Source organism: Bison bison, unplaced genomic scaffold (assembly GCF_000754665.1).
Source record: "Bison bison bison isolate TAMUID 2011002044 unplaced genomic scaffold, Bison_UMD1.0 scf7180017863325, whole genome shotgun sequence".
NCBI classification, from domain to species: domain Eukaryota; kingdom Metazoa; phylum Chordata; class Mammalia; order Artiodactyla; family Bovidae; genus Bison; species Bison bison.
Window position 1 is genome coordinate 1216990 of NW_011493897.1, and position 21996 is coordinate 1238985.

At 38.6% G+C, this 21996-nt stretch overlaps 1 protein-coding gene across 3 annotated transcripts in view; it reads right to left on the reverse strand.

Annotated features, from left to right (window-relative positions):
* RNF115 (ring finger protein 115) overlaps nt 1–21996 on the reverse strand; it is a 66376-nt gene that overhangs the window by 33477 nt on the left and 10903 nt on the right. For 2 of the 3 annotated variants that reach the window (XM_010833252.1, XM_010833254.1), the window contains 2 exons: nt 11567–11625; nt 8018–8060 (listed from right to left, as the gene is read on the reverse strand). In XM_010833252.1, the coding sequence (XP_010831554.1) occupies nt 8018–8060; nt 11567–11625 (102 nt within the window). Of the gene's footprint in view, nt 1–8017; nt 8061–10793; nt 10846–11566; nt 11626–21996 lie in introns of all 3 variants that reach the window. The other variant, XM_010833255.1, reaches the window with a different exon arrangement.

Sequence of the window (21996 nt, forward strand, 5' to 3'; positions counted from 1 at the left end):
TCAAGCTGGATTTAGGAAAGGCAGAGGAACCAGAGATCAAATTGCCAACATCTGTTGGATCATTGAAAAAGCAAGAAAATTCCAGAAAAATATCTACTTCTGCTTTATTGACTATGCCAAAGCCTTTGACTGTGTGGATCACAACAAACTGTGGAACATTCTCAAGAGATGGGAATACCAGACCACCTTATCTGCCTCCTGAGAGATCTGTATGCAGTCAAGAAGCAACAGCTAGAACTGAACATGGAACAACAGATTGGTTCCAAATTAGGAAAGGAGTACATCAAGGCTGTATATATTGTCACCTTGCTTATTTAACTTATATGCAGAATACATCATGCGAAATGCCAGGCTGGATGAAGCACAAGCTGGAATCAAGACTGCAGGGAGAAATATCAGTAACTTCAGATATGCATATAACACCACCCTTATGGCAGAAAGCAAAGAAGAACTAAAGAGCCTCCTGATGAAAGTGAAAGATGAGAGTGAATAAGCTGGTTTAAAACTCAACATTCAAAAAATTATCATCACGGCACGCATCCGGTCCCATCACTTTATGGCAAATAGATGGGAAAACAATGGAAACAGTAACAGACTTTATTCTCACGGGCTCCAAAATCACTGCAGGTGGTGACTGCAGCCATGAAATTAAGAGACGCTTGCTCCATGGAAGAAAAGCTATGACCAATCTAGACAAAGACAGCATATTAAAAAGCAGAGACATTACTTTGCCAACAAAGGTCTGTCTAGTCAAACTATGGTTTTTCCAGTAGTCATGTATGGATGTGAGAGTTGGGACCATAAAGGAAGCTGAGCTCCAAAGAACTGATGCTTTTGAACTGTGGCGTTGGAGAAGACTCGAGAGTTCCTTGGACAGCAAGGAGATCAAACCAGTCAATCATAAAGGAAATCAGTCCTGAATATTCATTGGAAGGACTGATGCTGAAGCTGAGGCTCCAATACTTTGGCCATCTGATGTGAAGAACTCAGTCCTTGGAAAAGACCCTGATGCTGGGAAAGATTGAAGGCAGGAAGAGAAGGGGACGACAGAGGATGAGATGGTTGGATGGCATCACCAACTCAATGGACTTGAGCTTGAGCAAGTTTCAGAAGTTGGTGATGGACAGGGTGGCCTGGCATGCTGCAGTCCATGAGGTCACAAAGAGTGGGACACAACTGAGAAACTGAACTGAACCATGATTTTATGAGCACCTCAAATATTATGGTCAATTCTTTGAAAAGTTAAAGAGTTACTATATGGCCCAGCAATTTCCCTCCTACTTATATACTTGAGAACACAGAAAATACATACAGAAAAAAATTATACATATTCACAGCAATGTTATCCAAAACGGTTAACTGTAAATAATGGAAATGTCCATCAACTGATAAGCAGATAAACAAAATGTAGTATATCCATACAGCAGATCCTGCAGCCATAAAAAAGAATTAAATACTGATTCGTGCTATAAAACAGAGATATGTCAAGAAAACATTATGTTAAGTGAGTCAGTCACAAAGGTCACATACTGTATCATTCATTCCATTTATATCAAATGTCCTAAACAGGCAAAACCACAGAAACAGAAAATCAGCTGATGGTTTCCTAGAGCTGGGGGAACTGGGAAGAAAAAGGAGTGACTACTAATGGATATAGGGTTTCTTCCAGGGGTGATGAAAAAGTCTTAGAATTAGATAGTGGTCAAAAAAAAAACCATTATGAGCTACAGAGATGAGTCAGCTGAGGGCAATTTCAAAATTACTAATTTAAGAAATGCAATTTTGAAAAAAGTTCACAAGAAATTTTACGAAAGCACTAAATCAAGATACAGGACATTTTCATCACCTCCATATGTTTCCTAATGCATCTTGGTAATCCCCTCCTCCTGCCCCTCCCTGCCCTCAAGCAGCCAATGATCACTCCGTGATTTGCACTTTCTCGAATTTTATACTTTCTAGGAGTTCATGTAAAGGGAATCATACTATATGTATTCTTTCACTCAGCTTAATTATTTTGAGATTCATTCTAAGTTTTACATGAATCAAGGGTTTATGTTGAGTCACATTCCACATACTTTATATTGCTGAGTAGTATTCCATACTATGGATATACCACAATTTGTTTATCCATCCACCTGTTGATGGGCACTTGGAATGTTTCTAATTTTTATTATTACAATAGTTGCTATGCACAATTATGTACCTATCTTAGGAGAGTATAATGGTTAAATCATATGGCTGATATTTCTTAAAAAAAAAAAAAAAAAAAGCCTGTTTGCTAAAGTGGTTGGACCATTTTTCAATTTTAGTTGCTCCACAGCCTTACCAAAAGTTAATATCCTCAGTCTTGTAAAGTTTAGCCATCCTAATAACTATGTAGTAGCTCACTTTGATGAGTTGTTTTTTTTGTTTGTTTTTGGCCATACCACGCAGCATGAGGTTCTTAGTTTCCCACCCAGGGATTGAACAATGCCCTCTCCAGTGGAAGATCGAGAGTCCTAACGACTGGACTGCCAGGGAATTCCCTCATTGTGGTTTTAATGGGCATTTTCCTAACTTCTCAATGGACATGAATTTGAGCAAACTCCAGGAGATAGTGGGGGACAGAGGAGCCTGGCATGCTGCAGTCCATGCAGTCACAAAGAATCAGAAACAACTAAACAACAACAAACAACAACTAATGATGTTGAGGTTTCTTTTGCCATCTATACACCTTCTTTGGTAAAGGAGATTGTTTAAATCTTTTGCAATTTTCTAAAAATGGGTTGTTTTCTCATTATTCCATTTTAAGAGGTCTCTACGTAGCCTGGATAACAAGTTTTCAATCAAATATAAAATTCCTAAATTTTATAAAAATACAGAGTATTCAAGTGCTATTCACAAAGAAAAAATACGATGTCCAGTACCCACTCACCCCTTAAAATGTAAACACTGTGCCATAACTTATCTCTTGAAAAGCACTTTTTCCAAACGAGTTTAAGCTTACAGGCTATAGATGTGGTCAACTGGCAGTCACTGAACAAAAAACTGGCAAGGCTGACACCAAAACTATTTTTTGTTTCATTCTTCTTCCTTCAGTTACCATTGAGTTTACATTACGTTCTTTGCTTGGCAACAGAATTACCAATTCTGTGTGAACTTAGTAGTGAATTAGAGAAACACAGTTATTCTTTGAACAACTGCTGAAGAGTTCTGGAGTTGATATTTCCAAATGGACTGGATGTGAAGTAGGCAGCACTGTGAAATGAGGTCTTTTAACTCTTTATACTAAGAAGTGAGACAGATGAAAGATTTGGTTGAATTAATTCAACCTTTAAGAGCACATCCAGGGTGCAGCTGCTTAAAGAATCCAAACTCTACCCAGCATTTGAGTACAAGCCTTCTGGCTGAGACTGAGAAGAAAAGCAAACAGCTAAAAGGAAGACTTACTTGGGAAAAGAAAGTTAAAGATTTGAAATCTTTAACTTTTACTAGGTTTAATCATTTAAAATTACCATCTTTGTAAGTCAAGAACAATAGAATATCAACAATTTTATTTAGCTCAGCTTAATTTAATGTTGTTCTTGATTACTTCAGAGCCTTCTCCACAGGTCCCAGGAGCATACACAAAAGGACCATAGTTGGTACTGGAGAGAGACTTCATGAAGGTAGACATAATATTGCCCTCCCAGACTACTCATCTCCTCGCCTAAATGCCAGAGGTACTAGTCCCAGATCCTCGCTAACTACAGACTTGAATTACTAAACTCAAAGGTGAGAAGGGAAGACCCAAGAGCTTTCACGTCCACTTCTAACCTCTTTATTCATTCCTCATTACTTTTTCCTACCAGAGAAATGATGTACCTGATTGGTAGGTTGTAAAAACCTAACATCTGCTAAGTCACATTTCTCCAGTTGATGGAGTTCATGTATAAGGGCCCTGCACAAAGGCCAAAGAAGTGGTTCTGAGTATTTGTGCCTGCTCTGCTGGCTCTAATTCTCAGGAGGGACATTCTGTGCAGACTTAGGATGTCCATTTGGCCACAGATCAAATGCGGTTTTCAATTTCACTGAATAAAAATTAAATCTTTATTTCCATCTCCCTAGCATCCATGCTTTACTTCTCAACATGTTCTAGACTCTGAGATGAAGTGAAGAGGTATGATCAATGATCAACCATCATGTATAGCCAGACATGTTTTAATACAGGATAACAGTTTAATATAGAGAATTCATGAAAGAATATGAAGTGATAAAATATAACTCTTATAATTATGAAAAGATAAGAAAAAAATTGTGCTATAATCCTAAGTAAATTTTAAAAATCAGAAATATAACATAGCATATTCTATGATTATATCTGAAAACAGTTATGAAGCATGAATGTGAGAAATGGAAAGTATGAGAAAGAAAGAAAGAAAATGAGAAAGGGAGGGAAGGAAAGGATGAAATAAAAAATAAGGTAATGATAATATGGAAAACTTTTTAAAAATCTTATTAACGTTGTTATAGTATCTTTCAGTATCTATGCCTCAGGACAAAACCTGAAAGGAAATATATAAAGAAAGGGGGCTCTTAGAATAGTGGAACTCCAGATGCATTTTAACACCTTTTTTATTGCCCAATGCAATGCTGCATATGTACCAAAACAAATTTTATTTAAATAAATATAAATCAGGCTGCTCAGAGCACCTTGCCTTCTTGAACACCTGGGAGTTCTTTTTCTAGAAAACCATCTATCTTATTTTTGCTAATATGAATCAGAAGCCATAGCCACTCTTGCACTGAAGTGATATACTCAGGAAAGCTGCGACTTTCAGATCAGATGTCTCACTGGCACCAGGTCATGGTCAGAAGCTTTCAAGTAATCAATTAAATGCTCAGATAGCAATGGGCTCAATTCCCCAGATTATCAACAGGGGCCTCAGTATAGCTATGTCCTCTCTCTCTACAATCTGTTAGTAACATTTCTAAATTCACTCTCCACCAACCCTCACACATTACTCAAACATAGTTCCCATTTCACTGGCAACTCTTCTCCATCCTCATCCACTCTTCCTGTTCCCCCACCCCAGATCTCATTCAGGAAAAATATATATATATATATACACACACACACACACATACACACACACATATACATATGCATGCTTGAACTAAGCCTCTTCTAATATATCTAGTGTTTTAAGAATCCAGCATTAATAAATACTAATTAAGAAAATAATCTCTTCATTGTACAAGAAACTCTGAAGAAAAATAGAGCAAAACTGAGCATAAGCATTTGCTGGAATTATCAACTGAAATATAGAAAAGAAAAACAACTCTTGTTTCCAAACATAATTTTCTTTCCAGGCTTCTCCTCTAGGGATATGGGTATAATTATGAACTTAAAGCCTAAGAACGCTGTCTAGAGGAAAAGTGTTTGTGTTTTCTCATCTCTTTGTTTATCTAAATTCCACCTACCTTTTGAGGCTCTAGTACTCGAAGCCTTGTTTTACCTTCTCCATGAAGTATTATTAACAGCTAAAATTTATTAAGCACTCACTATACGGCAGGCACACTGGCCCACACACCTGGCATGTATCAACTCAATCCTCACAACAACCCGGAGGTAGGTATTATTATTTTCCCCAATTTACAAAGGAGGAAACAGAGGCACTGAAAAATTCTAAGTAATTTTGCCCAGGTTACACAGTCAGTAAGCAGTAGACCCAGGATTTAAACTCAGGCAATCTGGATCTGGGCATATCACTATGTCATTTGACTTCTTTTCCTAAACATCTTAGTCTTTTCAAAGACAGCAGCACACCTAATCTGTCCTTTCTACTGTCTGTCACATACACCCCACAGTAAGTTTATTATACCCTCTGTACATTCTTTCTTGTATCCATACTTGTTTCATATGTTTGCACTTGCTCCCCAACTAAATTATAAGTTCCTTGCACTCAAGGCAACTGTAACATTTGTTTCTTGCCCTAACTTCTAGCAGAGTGCTGGAAGTGCACTCAATATATACTTCTTAGCTGATTTTTTTAATCCTTGACAACTTATACAATATTAAAAGACAGGTTTTTTTCTATATAAGTGCAAAATATTTTAAAAGGAGAAAACTGAAATATTCCCTTTGATGACAAGGGAAAACTGGGTGTAATCATGCCCTCGCTACAAATCCTGAAGAACATGATGTCACAGGCTATAACTAGGCAAAATTACTTCAACACCTGAAGGATAACTCATGCAGTGTCAGATTTAGCATTACTAAAGTTGGGAAACTGACTAAATATATATATTTATTTTTCTTCTGAATGCATCTTCTCCTAGTGAGTCATAACTATAAAACTTGTATTTCCATCTCCTAAAAGAGAACACTTAAGGAAAATCAGATGAAGTTTTTCCTCTGCATATGTATAACCAGTAAGTGACAATCTGTGTTATCGGGAATAGCACACACAAGGAAAAAAAAAATACTAAAACTGGAAAGGCTTTCATGCCTGGTGAGCAGAATCAATTTTAAGTAATGTTTTTTCATCCATCAAAACAAGAAAATGGGAGTTTAAAGACATAATCTATCTTGAATCACACTAACCAACCCACATACCAAGTCAGTTCAGAGTTAAGTAAAAAGCTTAATACCGGATATTGGGAAGTACCACAGACCATAAGTAAAAGAAAATACCCTTACTAAAACAGGATTGTTACCCAAACATTAAGTTTCTTGACTATATATCTAATAACACAAAAAATCTGGGGAGCTGAGAATTCCCTGGTGGCCCAGTGGTTAGGACTTGGTGCTTTCACTACTGGGGCCTGGGTTCAATCCCTGGTTTGTTTGAACAAACCTAGTTTGTTCCTTAGTTCCTTGTAGGAACTAAGATCCTACAAGCTGCACGGTGTAGCAAAAAAAAAAAAAAGTCTGGGAGCTGCAAGTCTTAAAATAATTTTCAGAGGATAAAGGAGAGAAGCTTAGGGTTTTATGGGCTTCTTACTGAATACCAGTTTTCAGACACACCTGCAAATACAGTTTTACTTTATACACAAATAAATACTAAGAAGTTTTGCTTGTTCTCAAAACTTGAACTATTTCCAAAAAAGGTTAATGTGATTCTGAAATCAAAGAAATTCCGATTATGGGATTTAATTTTTTTTTTCTTTTAGCATCTGTTAGCTTTCTAGAGCTAACCAAACTATATGGCAGTAGGAGCAAAAGCAAACCAGTGTTTTCTGTAGGCAGAGGGGTCTACCCTTGTGAGATATAGTCTCTTAATGCTTATAAACAAAAAGTACTTAGTGTTACTTAAAACTGTACACCTTAGGGCTCCCCTGGTGGCTCCAGGGTAAGGAATCCACCTGCCAATGCAGGAGAAATGGGTTCGCTCACTGATTCAGAAAGATCCCACATGTCACATGGCAACTAAGCTTGTGCACCACAACTACTGAGCCTATGCTCTAGAGCCCGAGAGCCACATCTACTGAGTCCACCTGTCACAACTACTGAAGCCCACATGCCCCAGAGTTTGTGCTTCGCGGTAAGAGAACCCACATTATATAAAGAACTGGAAATTAACTATAGGTCCTATTGTGAGACCTGGAAGGCAAGTAAATATCTTATCCTTAATCTGGCACCCAAATTCCAAAACATATACCAAATTACCATATTCATTAAAGGTAATCTCTAGAAACCAGTTCCTCTGTGTAAAACTGTAGACTGTGCCTCAATGTGACTTCAGTTATAACTCATCCCCTGCTCTTTACTTGACTGTCACACCACTAAGAGTCTGCACACAGTTATTAAAAAAAAAACACAAGCTTTACATTCTCACACTATATACACAATATAGAAGCAGAAAATAACTGATAATACCTCCTAATCAAAGGTTTACTAAAAATAACATGCCAAAGCCCCAACTACTGAACACAAATCCTTCTAAGACTACTCTTGCCTACATTTCCCTTAAACATTCTGAGGTTTTGTTGCACTGTCACCGTTGTAGCACGAGGCCACTACCTAAAGAATCCACAGAGCCAAAGGAACACTTACCTCGGAAAACTGTGTTGATGTGCTGCTGCCACCACCTAAAAAACTGAAGAGAAAAAGCAATGAGAAGTGATTCTATTTTCTATTCCCAGGAGTAAGCTTCCCTCCCAGAACCTAAATATAGAATGGTACAGTGAGAACAAATCCCAATAAGGAAAAATAACTCATTCCAATGTGACACCTACAAAGGAAATTATGAAGAACTTGCATGTGGATTAATCTATGAAAAATACTATAACAAACTACAAAATCAAGGATAAACCAAGTGAAGAAAATTAGAGACAGGGGCCATCACAGGGAAGGAAGAAGGACCCACAGCCAGCAATGCAACTCAAATCTGAGTAAAGGAAGAAAAATATTTATTCTCAGAAGCTAAAAAATAAAACTAGATTCTCCAAATAATATTTCACTAAAAAAACCACTAACCATCAGATGAACACACAACATTTGAAACTACTAGAAATGATTAAAAATTAGTAATGCAAGGGGTCTGGTACAATATTTAGCATCTTATAAAAGGGCTCAATACATATTTTTTCTTCTGATGGTGATTATCTTACCCACCCCTCAGAGTCATCCTCCATTAAGACTTTACTAAACTCACCAAACAAGACTCTTCCACAGCCCTCTGCACTCTTGACTTTGATTCTAAATTTGACCTTGTATTATACATATCTAGAACTTGTTTCATCCATTTCTACTTCTTACCCTTCTTTCAGAAACATAAAGTTCAGACAGTAAAGACTGTATTTTATTAATACCACAAATACATGTTTTTATTATGTATCAGCCATTATACAGAGCACTCAGCACTTTTGATAACACTGCTTTATTATATCCTGCACTGAAAACTCAAAAGTAAACGTTACTGAATTAATATTGCATGTGTAAACCAACTCCCAAAGACCAGGAAAAAATATTAGATCCCACTGTCCCCATGAAATTTGCAAAGACAGAAAACTGGCTAAAACACTTTGAAAGAAGGGGGATGGAAAGAATCACAAGAATTGTTGGATATCACTTTTACTTCAAGACACATACAAGGGCACAAAAGTACACACATTAGCACACCCGCATGCACACACTCACGCCAATGATATAAAGTACACAAATTACTAGGGCAGCTTTCATTTTCAGAATTACAGTAGTAATCCAGGCACTGCACTCAGCTCATTGAGAAAACACACACACCCTGGTTAGTCTGGAACCAAAAGTGAAAAAACGAAAGCTAATGCCATTCTCTGTCTATGGCAGCCTTATTCTCTGATTAGAAACCATTTGACAACTGTTATTTGTTTCAGAAGTTAAAATGTCTTTTGTAAAAAAACACTTCCTCTGTAGAACAAGCCCCAAATTACCAGTACCTCTATGCTAGATAAATAATTAAATTACCACTGTGTATCTATCTTATTGCTCAAGCCTAGAAAGGCTTCCAGGGCTCTTACTGCCTTTACCATATATTGATAGCTTCAAGGATTCAGGTATCTTTGGTAATTAAAGTTATCAACTCTTTCTTTTAGGGTTCTTCTATCCCTGCAACTCCCCCAGCCTTCCCTTTCCTTAAAATTCCTTTGTATATTAAGAATGACAGAGCTGGGGTTCCTTGGTGGCTCAGTGGTGAAGAATCCACCTGCCAATGCAGGACACATGGGTTCAATCCCAGATCCAGGAAGATCCCACATGCAGCATGGCAACCAAGTCTGTACACCACAACCCTTGAGCCCGTGCTGTAGAGCCTGGGAGCTGCAACTACTGAGCCCCACTGTAGAGCCCACGTGCCACAACTATTGAAGCCCACTGGCCATAGAGCCCTTGGCCCACAACAAGAGAAGCCACCACAATGAGAAGCCTGAGCGCCACAACTAGAGTAGCCCCTGCTCGCAGCACCTAGTAAGAAGCCCATGCACAGCAACAAAGGCCCAGCACAGCCACAAATAAACAAACAAATAAATAATTTTTAAAAAAGAATGACAGGGCTAATCACAGAGAAGGGACAGTAAAAACAATTACATTTTTCTGAGAAATGTTACAAAGCTTAAGTAAATTTACAAGATGTTCCTCCAGATGAATGTCTAACAGCAAATGGAACCCATTATCCAATGTTCACATAAGGACTTGCTCTCATTAATTTTTTACCATCCACTACATAACACTGTAATTGCTAAGTATTCAAATCAGCAAATGTTCATAAACTTTATAGAAGGGAATAAATACCCTGCTACCTCTAAGACACTGATTCTAAGCAGATTTCTTCAACTATTTAAAACACTGATCTTTCAAAAGACATCACCTTTGTATTTGAATATCTGCTACCAATAGCACCTGTACAAGACAATCTTTGACTCACAAAAGCACAAATAAAAGATTAAGTCAAGTGAGAGCAGGATCCATAGAATTCAGTTTCCTTCTAGGAAAGATTCATCTTGTAGAAACCAGGATTAGTATTCAAAACCTTTGAAAAAAACGCTCCCCCAAAACACAACATGCTCTATAACACATGCAGAGCATACCCTGCTTGAAACAAGTATATGATGCAATTATAACAGCACAAATAAAAAGCTATCCCAAGTTAGCATGCCATCCACACAAAATCGCTAATTTTGCCTTCATGCTAATCTTATAGATTGAGCTGGTATTGTGTTATTTAAAACCAAGATTATTACATCAAGTGTTTGTAGCAAACTAGATCTTCATGCCATATGTTGCCCCAGAAGCTTCAGGTCAGATTATACATATAATAATCACTGATCGTTAATAAAGTTAAACTGATTGTACATACTGTAAAATGTGTAGTTTTTCCTGGTTGTGGAAGGGAACTTCAACTTTATATTCTGCCAACAGCAACAGTAAAGGAATTATTTACTGTCATTAAAACCCCCAAAGTCATTCCAATATTAAAAGAAGCCCTCCTATCAACACTATTCTACTTTTTATTACACTTTCATAGTTTTACTCATATTAACCAAGAAGGAATATGTAACACTGTCACTTTCAGAAATAACTTTCCCCTTTTATAGGTTGTATACCATCAGTAAGAGCAACAAGAGCCAATTTCAAGCATGCAAGATGGTATGTTTGACCACAATAATCCTAATAAGCACAAGGGGCCCAAGGCTTCCTCAAGAATAACAACTCAGTTTCCCTGGCTAGAACAGCCTGTTTATCTTACTAGGCAATCTTTGTCAGAAGTTGCTCCCCAGCCCACCAAAGGGGTATAAGAGCAATCTACTTTCAGGCAAGAGTAGTCACTAAAAACCAACCAATAATCCAAGAGAAACCCTAAAGTCTCAGAAAATATACGAAAACTCACCAAATTTACTCTGATAGGGATACAGAGGTTTCCCAGGAACGCCACAGTAGATCTCAAGACACCTACTATCACAACATTTTCCCAATTTCCCCATTTTTCTTCCCCTTTGCTCTGCTACTTTTCTTCTCTCTCAGCAGAGAGTGTAAGTTATAAAACAAATTTCTTTCTATTCATTCAGTTGATGTTAAAAAACATAATTTTGATAAGAGAATGCCTGATTTATTCATGGGCTTGTACTATACCTGGAATCATCTGTCACTTCTTCAATAAAACCTGATTCACATCTGGGACAAATATATTCCTATAAAAGAAAGGAAGACATAAATGAGAATTTTTCACCAGAAAGCTAAGTATATAGTTACAGAACAATATGCAGTACACAAGCTGATGTTGTGAAATGTTGTTTGTACTTGCTGACTCTCAGGATAATTTTTTCTGTTATACTCCGGCAAGTAATGAATTCCATGTGATAATTATAGAATGGCTTCATAAGTGATTCCCACTGAAAGCTAAAAGGAAGAATGTCAAAGTTTGTTTTTTTAACTTGAACTTTTTTTTTTAACTGTAATGAGTTCATTATCTAATTCTTTCTTCAAATCTAGTGAAAATGCTCCAAGAAATGTATCAGAGCAGTAAAAGTTTGTAATACTCAATGGGTATAGAAATTGCTGTTTTTTTCCTGCTATGCCATTTTTTTCCTTTATCTACTCCTTGCCTTTTTGTCCCACTATCATAACCCAAGCTAGCACTGGCCCTAAACAATGCAGGAGACACAAACTGAATCACAGAATAAATTGATTGATTTAATCACAGAATAAATCAATTCCAGACTAGAAATTTACAGTGAAGTTTTACAATACTTCTAACCTATTTTTTGATTACCAATGGTTCCAAATAAAATTTAAATATTCTCAGGTATTCTATAGACATGTTAATTCAAATAACCAGAATAATTCCATTAGATCAGTTTCTATTTCCTTCACTACCAGGAATATTTCTTTTAATTAAATATCAAGCTTTTGGGCCAATTATCTGTGTCTAGAACTTCTGGGTTACCTTGATGGATTTCTCCACTCCAGGGCTCTAATTGGATGGCTCAGACGGTAAAGAATCTGCCTGCAATGAGGGAGACCGGGGTTTGATCCCTGGGTCAGGAAGATCCCCTGGAGAAGGGAATGGCTACTCACTCCAGAATTCTTATCTGGAGAATCCCATGCACAGAGGAGCCTGGAGGGCTACAGTCCATGGGGTCACAGAGAGTTGGACGTGACTGAACAACATTGGGGCTGATAAGAAAGAATATACTTCAGAGGTTGCTTTACCACAATTTTAAAAAGTATATTTTAACTATTAATACCTATTAAAATAGATCTGGGAAAGACATCTTCAACTATTTTCTTGCTCGCTATATTTTCTAAATCCCAAAGTTTGTCTTATAAGAAGGAAATGTAAGCTGTATTTGCCTACTCAAAGACAGTCAGAAATGTAACTCAAACATTCAAATGCTTTCTTAAAAGAGGCGTAAAGAAAAAAACCAATCCCTTCTGTCAAGAAGACTAGTTTGGTGAGCAGTCAATGCAAGAAAAACATTTAAATTTAATAAAACAATTGCCTCAAGCAATGCACACTGGGAATATAAACAAATACCAAAGTTCTCCTGAGGGAATCAGGGGAAGCTTTACCTGAAACAGAGACTTAAAATATTAGTCTATCTGCTCAATAAAAATGGAAATTATGAGTTAAAAATTGTAACAATAGAATACAGCATGCATGGTGGTTGGAGGGGAATGGTATGATGAATGTGAATAGGCAGGCTGAAACCAGACTACGGAAAACTTCAGATTACCATGAAATTTATCCTGTAGAGCAGAGACTCTCAACCTTTTTTCTTCTCTACACACATGAAAGATGAGAAACACTAATAATGGGCATACTGTGAATTACTCCAGGCAGGAAACAATCTGGAGAACATATAAATTCTGAGCCCCTCCCTCTGCTCCTCATCCCCTATCCTCCCAGGGGAGGATAACTATATTCCTTTGTAGTAGCAGAACTATATTCCTTCTCTCCCACAAAGAAAGTTATCTGAAAGCAAGTGAGATGGCCTTTAGAAAACCTTAAATCTATTTTAATGTTTAAATTTAAAAAGAAAAAAATCAATTAAAAAATGTTGTAATTTGTGATTTGCATCCCAGTGTCAGGCCCTCCTCTTTCTTCTCTCTTCCTCTCTCATTCATTCCCATTGCTTCACATGAAAACTAAAAAAATAAAAATAAATAAATATCCTCTAGGTGGAACAAATCCCAAATGTGTTATCTCTAACCCAGGTCACTCTTCTGGACTCCAGATTCATTTATCTTCAAATGTCTTCTCTGTCATGCTCTTTCTCTCTTACACACACACACTTATCAAGAGGTGGCATATCAAATTTGTTCATACTGGAAAACTCGGGAGTCACTCCTGACTCCTCCGTCTCTGTCATCTTCCACATCGAACCATCAAATCCCGGTACTTCTACTGCGAACACATTTCTCAAATCTACTCCTTGCCTTTTTGCCACACTATCATAACCCAAGCCAGCACTGGCTCTAAACAATGAATAAGTTCCCTCTTAAGTGCTGTCCTGCTTCTCTTCCAGCCTCTTCCCATCTGTTCTGCATGATAAAGTCAGAATTATCTTTCTAAAACATAAAACAGACCATATCATCCCATCTTAAAACCTTTCAACTATTTCCAGAAACACTCAGAATAAAATCAAACTCTTAAAAATGACTTGCAAGGCCTTGATTCAGCTGGTCCCTGTTTAACTTGCCAACCTCATTTCAGGCTACCTGCCTCAGTGAATTCCAGTCACAAAAACCTTTCAATTATTCTAACTCATCAAGCTGATCCCTGCCTCAAGCTTTCACACATTCTGCTCCTACAACTGAAAATACTATTCCCCTAACTCTTTGCATGGCAAGGGACTTCCAGTCTTTTAGGTCTCCATTTTGAGGTCACGTTGGAAAGCCCCTCTTTCACCATTCAGTCTAAAGTGCTTTCCTCCTCTTTTTAAAAAGAATTTATTTATTTTTGGTTGCACTGAGTCTTCATTGCTGTGTGTGAGCTTTCTCTAGTTGCAGCAAGCAGGGGCTACTCATCGTGGCAGTGCATGGGCTTCCCATCGCAGTGGCTTCTCTTGTTGCGGAGCACAGGCTCTAGGCACACAGGCTTCAGTAGTTGTGGTGCAGGAGGCTTAGCCACTCTGTAGCATGCGGAATTCTCCTGGACCAGGGATTGAACCTGTGTCCCCTGCATTGGCAGGCAGATTCCTATCCACTTGTTTAACACCAGGGAAGTCCCCTCCTCTTCTTATTTTCTCCTTATGGCTCCTAATTCATTCCTTTATAGCACTTATCACAGTTTGTAATTATATATTTGTTTAATGCTTTCTTAATGTCTGTAACCATTCAGAAAGCTTTAAGTTTCATAAAGGCAGGGTTCAGATCAATTTTGTTTACCATTATATCCCTAAGACAGTCAGGTATTCAATAAACATTTACTGAATAAACAAACATGAAATTACTTGCCACACACCTCACAACTAGGAGTCAAAGTACCAGAATCTAATACAATCAGAGAATGGTTAGAGTGGAAGTAAACAACTAAAAGAGCTGGAAGTTTAAGAAGTTGGGGCCTGCTCATGGGATAGTGAAGCCTAAGATTTCAAAAGAAGCAATGTTCTGGATGATCACAAAGTGTAAGATGCAGCTATGGGAGTAGATGGTGTAATAATTATACAATTATTATTGTATGCTAAAGCTGAAACTCCAGTACTTTGGCCACCTCATGCGAAGACTCTGATGCTGGGAGAGATTGGGGGCAGGAGGAGAAGGGGACAACAGAGGATGAGATGGCTGGATGGCATCACCGACTCAATGGACGTGAGTTTGAGTGAACTCCGGGAGTTGGTGATGGACAGGGAGGCCTGGCGTGCTGCAGTTCATGGGGTCGCAAAGAGTCGGACACGACTGAGCGACTGAACTGAATCACATTTATTTCATAATCAACATTAAGCATATATAGAAATATTATACATGTATTTTTAAAATTTTTAATTGGAGGATAACTGCTTTACAATATTGTGTTGGTTTCTACCATACAACAACATGAACCAGCCATAGGTACACATATGCCCCCTCCCTCTTAAATCTCCCTCCCACCTCCTACCCATCCCACCCCCCTAGGTTGTGTCACGGAGCACCTGACTTGAGCTCGGTGCATCATACAACAAATTTTCACTATCTAGTTTACATATGGTAAGTTATGTTTCCGCGCTACACTCTCGATTGGCCCCAGCCACTTCTTTCCTCACTTTGTCCACAAGTCTGTTCTTTATGTCTGCGTCTCCACTGCTGCCCTGCAAATAGGCTCCTAGATTCCATATATATGTGTTAATACACGATATTTGTTTTTCTCTTTCTGACTTACTTTACTCTGTATAACAGGCTCTAGGTTCATCCACCTCATTAGGACTGAATGTAGTCTTTTTTATGGCTGAGTAATATTCTATTGTATGTATGTACCACAACTTTTTTATTAACTCATCTGTCGATGGACCTCTACGTTGCTTTCATGTCCCAGCTGTTGTAAATAGTGCTGCAATGAAAGCTGGGGTACATGTGGCTCTTTCAATTATGGTTTTCTCAGGGTATATGCCCAATGGTGGGATTGTTGCATCATATGGCAATTCTATTCCTAGTTTTTTAAGCAGTATCCATAATGTTCTCCATAGTGACAGTATCAATTTACATTCCCACCATGGAGTAAGTAAGGTCTTTAAAGGGTCATCTACACTGATCCTGAACTTTCAATGATGTTTAGAACTATGATAAAAAGAAAATAATTTCAGAAGGTAGATATCATAATTGGGAAGACAGAAGTGAGACTTGAAGCAAGAATCACAGTGATTTAGAGTAGAGAAATGTACAAGTTCTCGCTTCATGATCCCAGTTCTAAGAACCAGATCACTGAATCTGGAGAGCCCTGTGACTTCTTTACCTATAGAATACTGAGCTAATTCCAGACAATGTTCTTAACTGCCTAACAGTTTCTGCTTTCTGAGTCTTAAAGCCCTGAGCAGTCACACAAGTCTGGGCTACTCTGTTGGACAGCAAGCAAAGAGGAACTAAAGAACCTCTTGATGAGGGTGAAAGAAGAGAGTGAAAAGCCTGGCTTAAAACTCAACATTCAAAAAAAGATCATCATGACATCTAGTCCCATCACTTCATGGCAAACAGAAGAGGAAAAAGTGGAAACAGTGACAGATATTACTTTCTTGAGCTCCAAAATCACTGCTCCAAAATCACTCCAATCAATGACTGCAGCCAAGAAATTAAAAGATACCAGCTCCTTGGAAGAAAAGCTATGACAAACCTAGACAGCATATTAAAAAGCAGAGACAGTAACTTTGCCGAAACCATAGTCAAAGCTATGGTTTTTTCAGTAATCATATAAGGATATAAGAGCTGGACCATAAAGTTGAGTGCCAAAGAATTGATGCTTTTGAATTACGGTCCTGGAGAAGACTCTTGAAAGTCCCTTGGACAGCAAGGAGATCAAACCGGTCAATCCTAATGGAAATCAACCCTGAATATTCATTGCAAGGACTGATGCTGAAGCTCCAATTGCTTTGGCCACCTGAAGCAAAGAGTCGACTCACTGGAAAAGCCCCTGATGCGGAGAAAGACTGAGAGCAGGAGGAGAAGAGGGCAACAGAAGATGAGATGGTTGGATGGCATCATCAACTCAACAGACATGAGTTTAGCAAACTCCGAGAGATAGTGAACGACAGGGAAGCCCGACATGCTGCAGTCTATGGGGTCACAAAGAGTCAGACATGACTTAGCAATTAAACAACAACTCTGCTGGACAGAGAAGTCACATAGATGAGCATTGAGACATCAGAGAAGGACTGGACTGTAAGAGAGAAAAACTACCTTGGAGGTCCATCCCAATAGGGCCTTCAGACGGCTCGGCTCCCTCCAGTTTTGTGGACTACAAACAGATGAAAGATCTCAAGTGAGAACTGCCCAGCTGAACTCTATAAATCCATAGGAACATGAAAGATAATACTGTTTCAAGTCACTAAAGTTTGGGGTGACTTTTTAGGCAGTAACAGAAAACCAGCATATTGACCAAGGGATGAAGAGTTTTGAATCCTGGTCTTTTTTGAATTCAAAACCCCATATTCTTTTCATTATACCTCACTGATTGACAATAATTACTCTTTTAAAGAAAGGAATAGGAACTATAATTTGCTGATGATTGAATGGAAAAGTTTACGTCAAGGCCAAATGAGGACTTGGGAGATTCAGCAACCTTCCAGACCCCTCCTTCCCTTAACAGGAGAGCATTACCCTGATGAACATACAATCCAGGGTCTGAAACCTTCTATCTTACAAGATCAGAAATTTAATCTAGCACACAGAGAAGACCTGTCTCTTAAGAGGAAGATTCACATAAAACCAAATTCAGAGGCCATGTATATAAAAACGAGAATGTCAATTTAATTTCAATGAAAAGAGTTACAGAGTGGCTCATTTACTTTTACTATTCAGCACAGTCTTCCTCAATAAATAATTCTACCTGAATAGAGGAAAGACACATGAGTAGAGGAATCACAGAACTGAATTCTAAACTCAAATCTCTATTAGTTGTATTATTATAAAGGTTACACTGTTTGCAAATTACCTAATTCAATGACTGCCACATTAGACATATAATATAGCTATTGTAGCTATTCCATATTATAATCACCTGCGTCATCAGGCTAAGATACCCTAATATATCCATTTCCACTATCAGCATAAACCAGATTCTCAAAATCAATGATCTGTGTTTCTTCTCCCTCTGGGCAGGAAGAAAACAGCATATGTTCGCCTCTGACTCTTTTTTCTATTCTTTCACAGCTGATCTACAATTTCCACACCTTCTTCTAACAGATATATTCTTTCTCCTGTTAGAATATAATACAATTACTTGGCTGTATTTTCTTACTTACAATCACAATTTAGTCCTGCCCTACACTGAGATTACAACCAGACTAGATTTTAAGTATTTATCTCTTGGGTCATTTCTAAAGATGGCTAACTTGGCATTTTAATTTTTCCTAATTTTTTTTCAGAGGTAACGTTAAGTTCACTCTGGGGGAACATCCATGAATTAAGGAGAATTTGTAAGAAGATCAAACAAGAACCAAACATAGTCTCTGACTCTACACTCCTCCCACACCCAAGCCTTGGTCTTAGTATATCATCCTGATATATCCAGATTACAGAGTTTTAAATTTTAAGCATAATAGGTTTCAGAGGGGAGGGCAAAAGCAAGGATAAAAGTGAATTAAAGGCTCACTATAGGTCTGGCACTATGCATGTCTTCAAACTAAACTGCTTTCCTGCAGGGTCTGAACATTTACTATATGCAACTCCAATGAAGACACTCAGTAGCAGGTACACTTGAATGAACTACTTTGGATGATCCACTGCCTGTTTCATCTAAAAATATCCACAAGGAGAAGTATTTTTCACCATTAACACTCTGAATCAGGGACAACTCCTTAAGTGCAGCTTAGCCCTGATGTTTACTCACTGAGAAGAATAGTCCTAGCAGACACAAAGCACTCAGAATGTAAGTGAAAAAACTTTTGGGCTTTTTCTTTTTGTGTGTGTGGTTTTTAGGGGGAATGGATGGTTTTAATGCATTATTTTATTTTCCTTATATTTCATAGGCTAACATCACAAAATATGAGGTCTTGGTAAAACAATAACCTACAAGCCAAGACTCATATTAAATCCCATACTGTGAAATTTATATACCCTTTAACTTTATATAAATTTATATCCAATGTTTATTCATAATATAAAATATAATATAAAAACTTACTATTTATTTTCTACTTCTACACTTTGTTTTTCTATGTGTTCACATAGAAAATTCTTTTTTAGCTAAAAGAAAAGCCTAATTTCCATGTCATTTGACAGAATCCAAATCTAAGATCACAATATTAAGTCAGTCATGTTCTATTGTTCATATTCTCTGCTGCTGCTGCTGCTAAGTAGCTTCAGTCGTGTCTGACTCTGTGTAACCCATAGACAGCAGCCCACCAGGCTCCCCGGTCCCTGGGATTCTCCAGGCAAGAACACTGGTGTGGGTTGCTATTTCCTTCTCCATGCATGAAAGTGAAAAGTGAAGGTGAAGTCGCTCAGTCATATCCAACTCTTCGCAACCACATGGACTGCAGCCTACCAGGTTCCTCCGTCCATGGCATTTTCCAGGCAAGAGTACTGGAGTGGGGTGCCATCACCTTCTCCGTCATATTTTCTAGAGTATCACAAGGCAAATTATTCAGAAAATCCTAATTAGAAGGATTAGGAACACAAGCTGTTTGAAACACACCACAGTTTCTGCCTAGGCTAGAACCCACCACACCATGAATTTCATGTCAACTTACATCTCTAACATCAACCACACTGCTTTTCTCATAGAGAAAGTGAAAGTCACTCAGTCATGTCTGACTCTGTGACCCCATGTACTATATATAGTCCGTGGAATTCTTCAGGCCAGAATACTGGAGTCGATAGCCATTCCCTTCTACAGAGGATCTTCCCAACCCAGGGATCAAACCCAGGTCTCCCGCATTGCAGGCACATTCTTTACCATCTGAGCCACCAGGAAAGCCCAAGAATACTGGAGTGGATAGCCTCTCCCTTCTCCAGCGGATCTTCCCAACCCAGGAATGAAAATGGGGTCTCCTGAACAGCAGGCAGATTCTTTACCAGCTGAACTACCAGGGAAGCCCTTAAGTTTTCTATAATCTCCTATAATTATTCTTTTACAATCCAGGTTACACTTTCTGCCGTTTGAAAGCATCAGTTCAGTTCAGTCGTTCAGTGGTGTCCGACTCTTTGCGACCCCATGAATCGCGGCACGCCAGGCCTCCCTGTCCATCACCAACTCCCGGAGTTCACTCTAACTCACGTCCATCGAGTTGGTGATGCCATCCAGCCATCTCATCCTCTGTCGTCCCCTTCTCCTCCTGCCCCCAATCCCTCTCAGCATCAGGGTCTTCCAATGAGTCAACTCTTCACATTAAGTGGCCAAAGTGTTGGAGTTTCAGCTTCAGCATCAGTCCTTCCAAAGAACACCCAGGACTGATCTTCTTTAGAATGGACTTGGTTGGATCTCCTTGCAGTCCAAGGGACTCTCAACAGTCTTCTCCAACATCACAGTTCAAAAGCATCAATTCTTCAGTGCTCAGCTTTCTTCACAGTCCAACTCTCACATCCATACATGACTGCTGGAAAAACCACAGCTTTGACGAGACAGACCTTTGTTGGCAAAGTAATGTCTCTGCTTTTTAATATGCTGTCTAGGTTGGTCATAGCTTTTCTTCCAAGGAGCAAGTGTCTTTTAATTTCATGGCTGCAATCACCATCTGCAGTGATTTCGGAGCCCAAAAAATAAAGTCTGACACTGTTTCCACTGTTTCCCCATCTATTTCCCATGAAGTGATGGGACCAGATTCCATGATCTTAGTTTTCTGATTGTTGAGCTTTAAGCCAACTGTTTCACTCTCCTCTTTCACTTTCATCAAGAGACTTTTCAGTTCCTCTTGGCTTTCTGCCATAAGAGTGGTGTCATCTGCATATCTGAGGTTACTGATATTTCTCCCGGCAATCTTGATTCCAGCTTGTGCTTCTTCCAGCCCAGCGTTTCTCATGATGTACTCTACACAAAAGTTAAATAAGCAGGGTGACAATATACAGCCTTGATGTACTCCTTTTCCTATTTGGAACCAGTCTGTTGTTCCATGTCCAGTTCTAACTGTTGCTTCCTGACCTGCATATAGGTTTCTCAAGAGGCAGGTCAGGTGGTCTGGTATTCCCATCTCTTTCAGAATTTTCTACAGTTTATTGTGATCCACACAGTCCAAGGCGTTGGCATAGTCAATAAAGCAGAAATAGATGTTTTTCTGGAACTCTCTTGCTTTTTCCATGATCCAGCGGATGTTGGCAATCTGATCTCTGGTTCCTCTGCCTTATCTAAAACCAGCTTGAACACGTGGAAGTCCATGGTTCATGTATTGCTGAAGCCTGGCTTGGAGAATTTTGAGCATTACTTTACTAGCGTGTGAGATGAGTGCAATTGTGCGGTAGTTTGAGCATTCTTTGGCATTGCCTTTCTTTGGGATTGGAATGAAAACTGACCTTTTCCAGTCCTGTGGCCACTGCTGAGTTTTCCAAATTTGCTGGCATATTGAGTGCAGCACTTTCACAGCATCATCTTTCAGGATTTGAAATAGCTCAACTGGAATTCCATCACCTCCACTAGCTTTGTTCGTAGTGATGCTTTCTAAGGCCCACTTGACTTCACATTCCAGGACGTCTGGCTCTAGGTGAGTGATCACAGCATCATGACTATCTGGGTCATGAAGACCTTTTTTGTACAGTTCTTCTGTGTATTCTTGCCACCTCTTAATATCTCTGCTTCTGTTAGGTCCATACCATTTCTGTCCTTTATTGAGCCCATCTTTGCTTGAAATGTTCCCTTGGTAGCTCTAACTTTCTTGAAGAGATCTCTAGTCTTTCCCACTCTGTTGTTTTCCTCTATTTATTTGCATTGATTGCTGAGG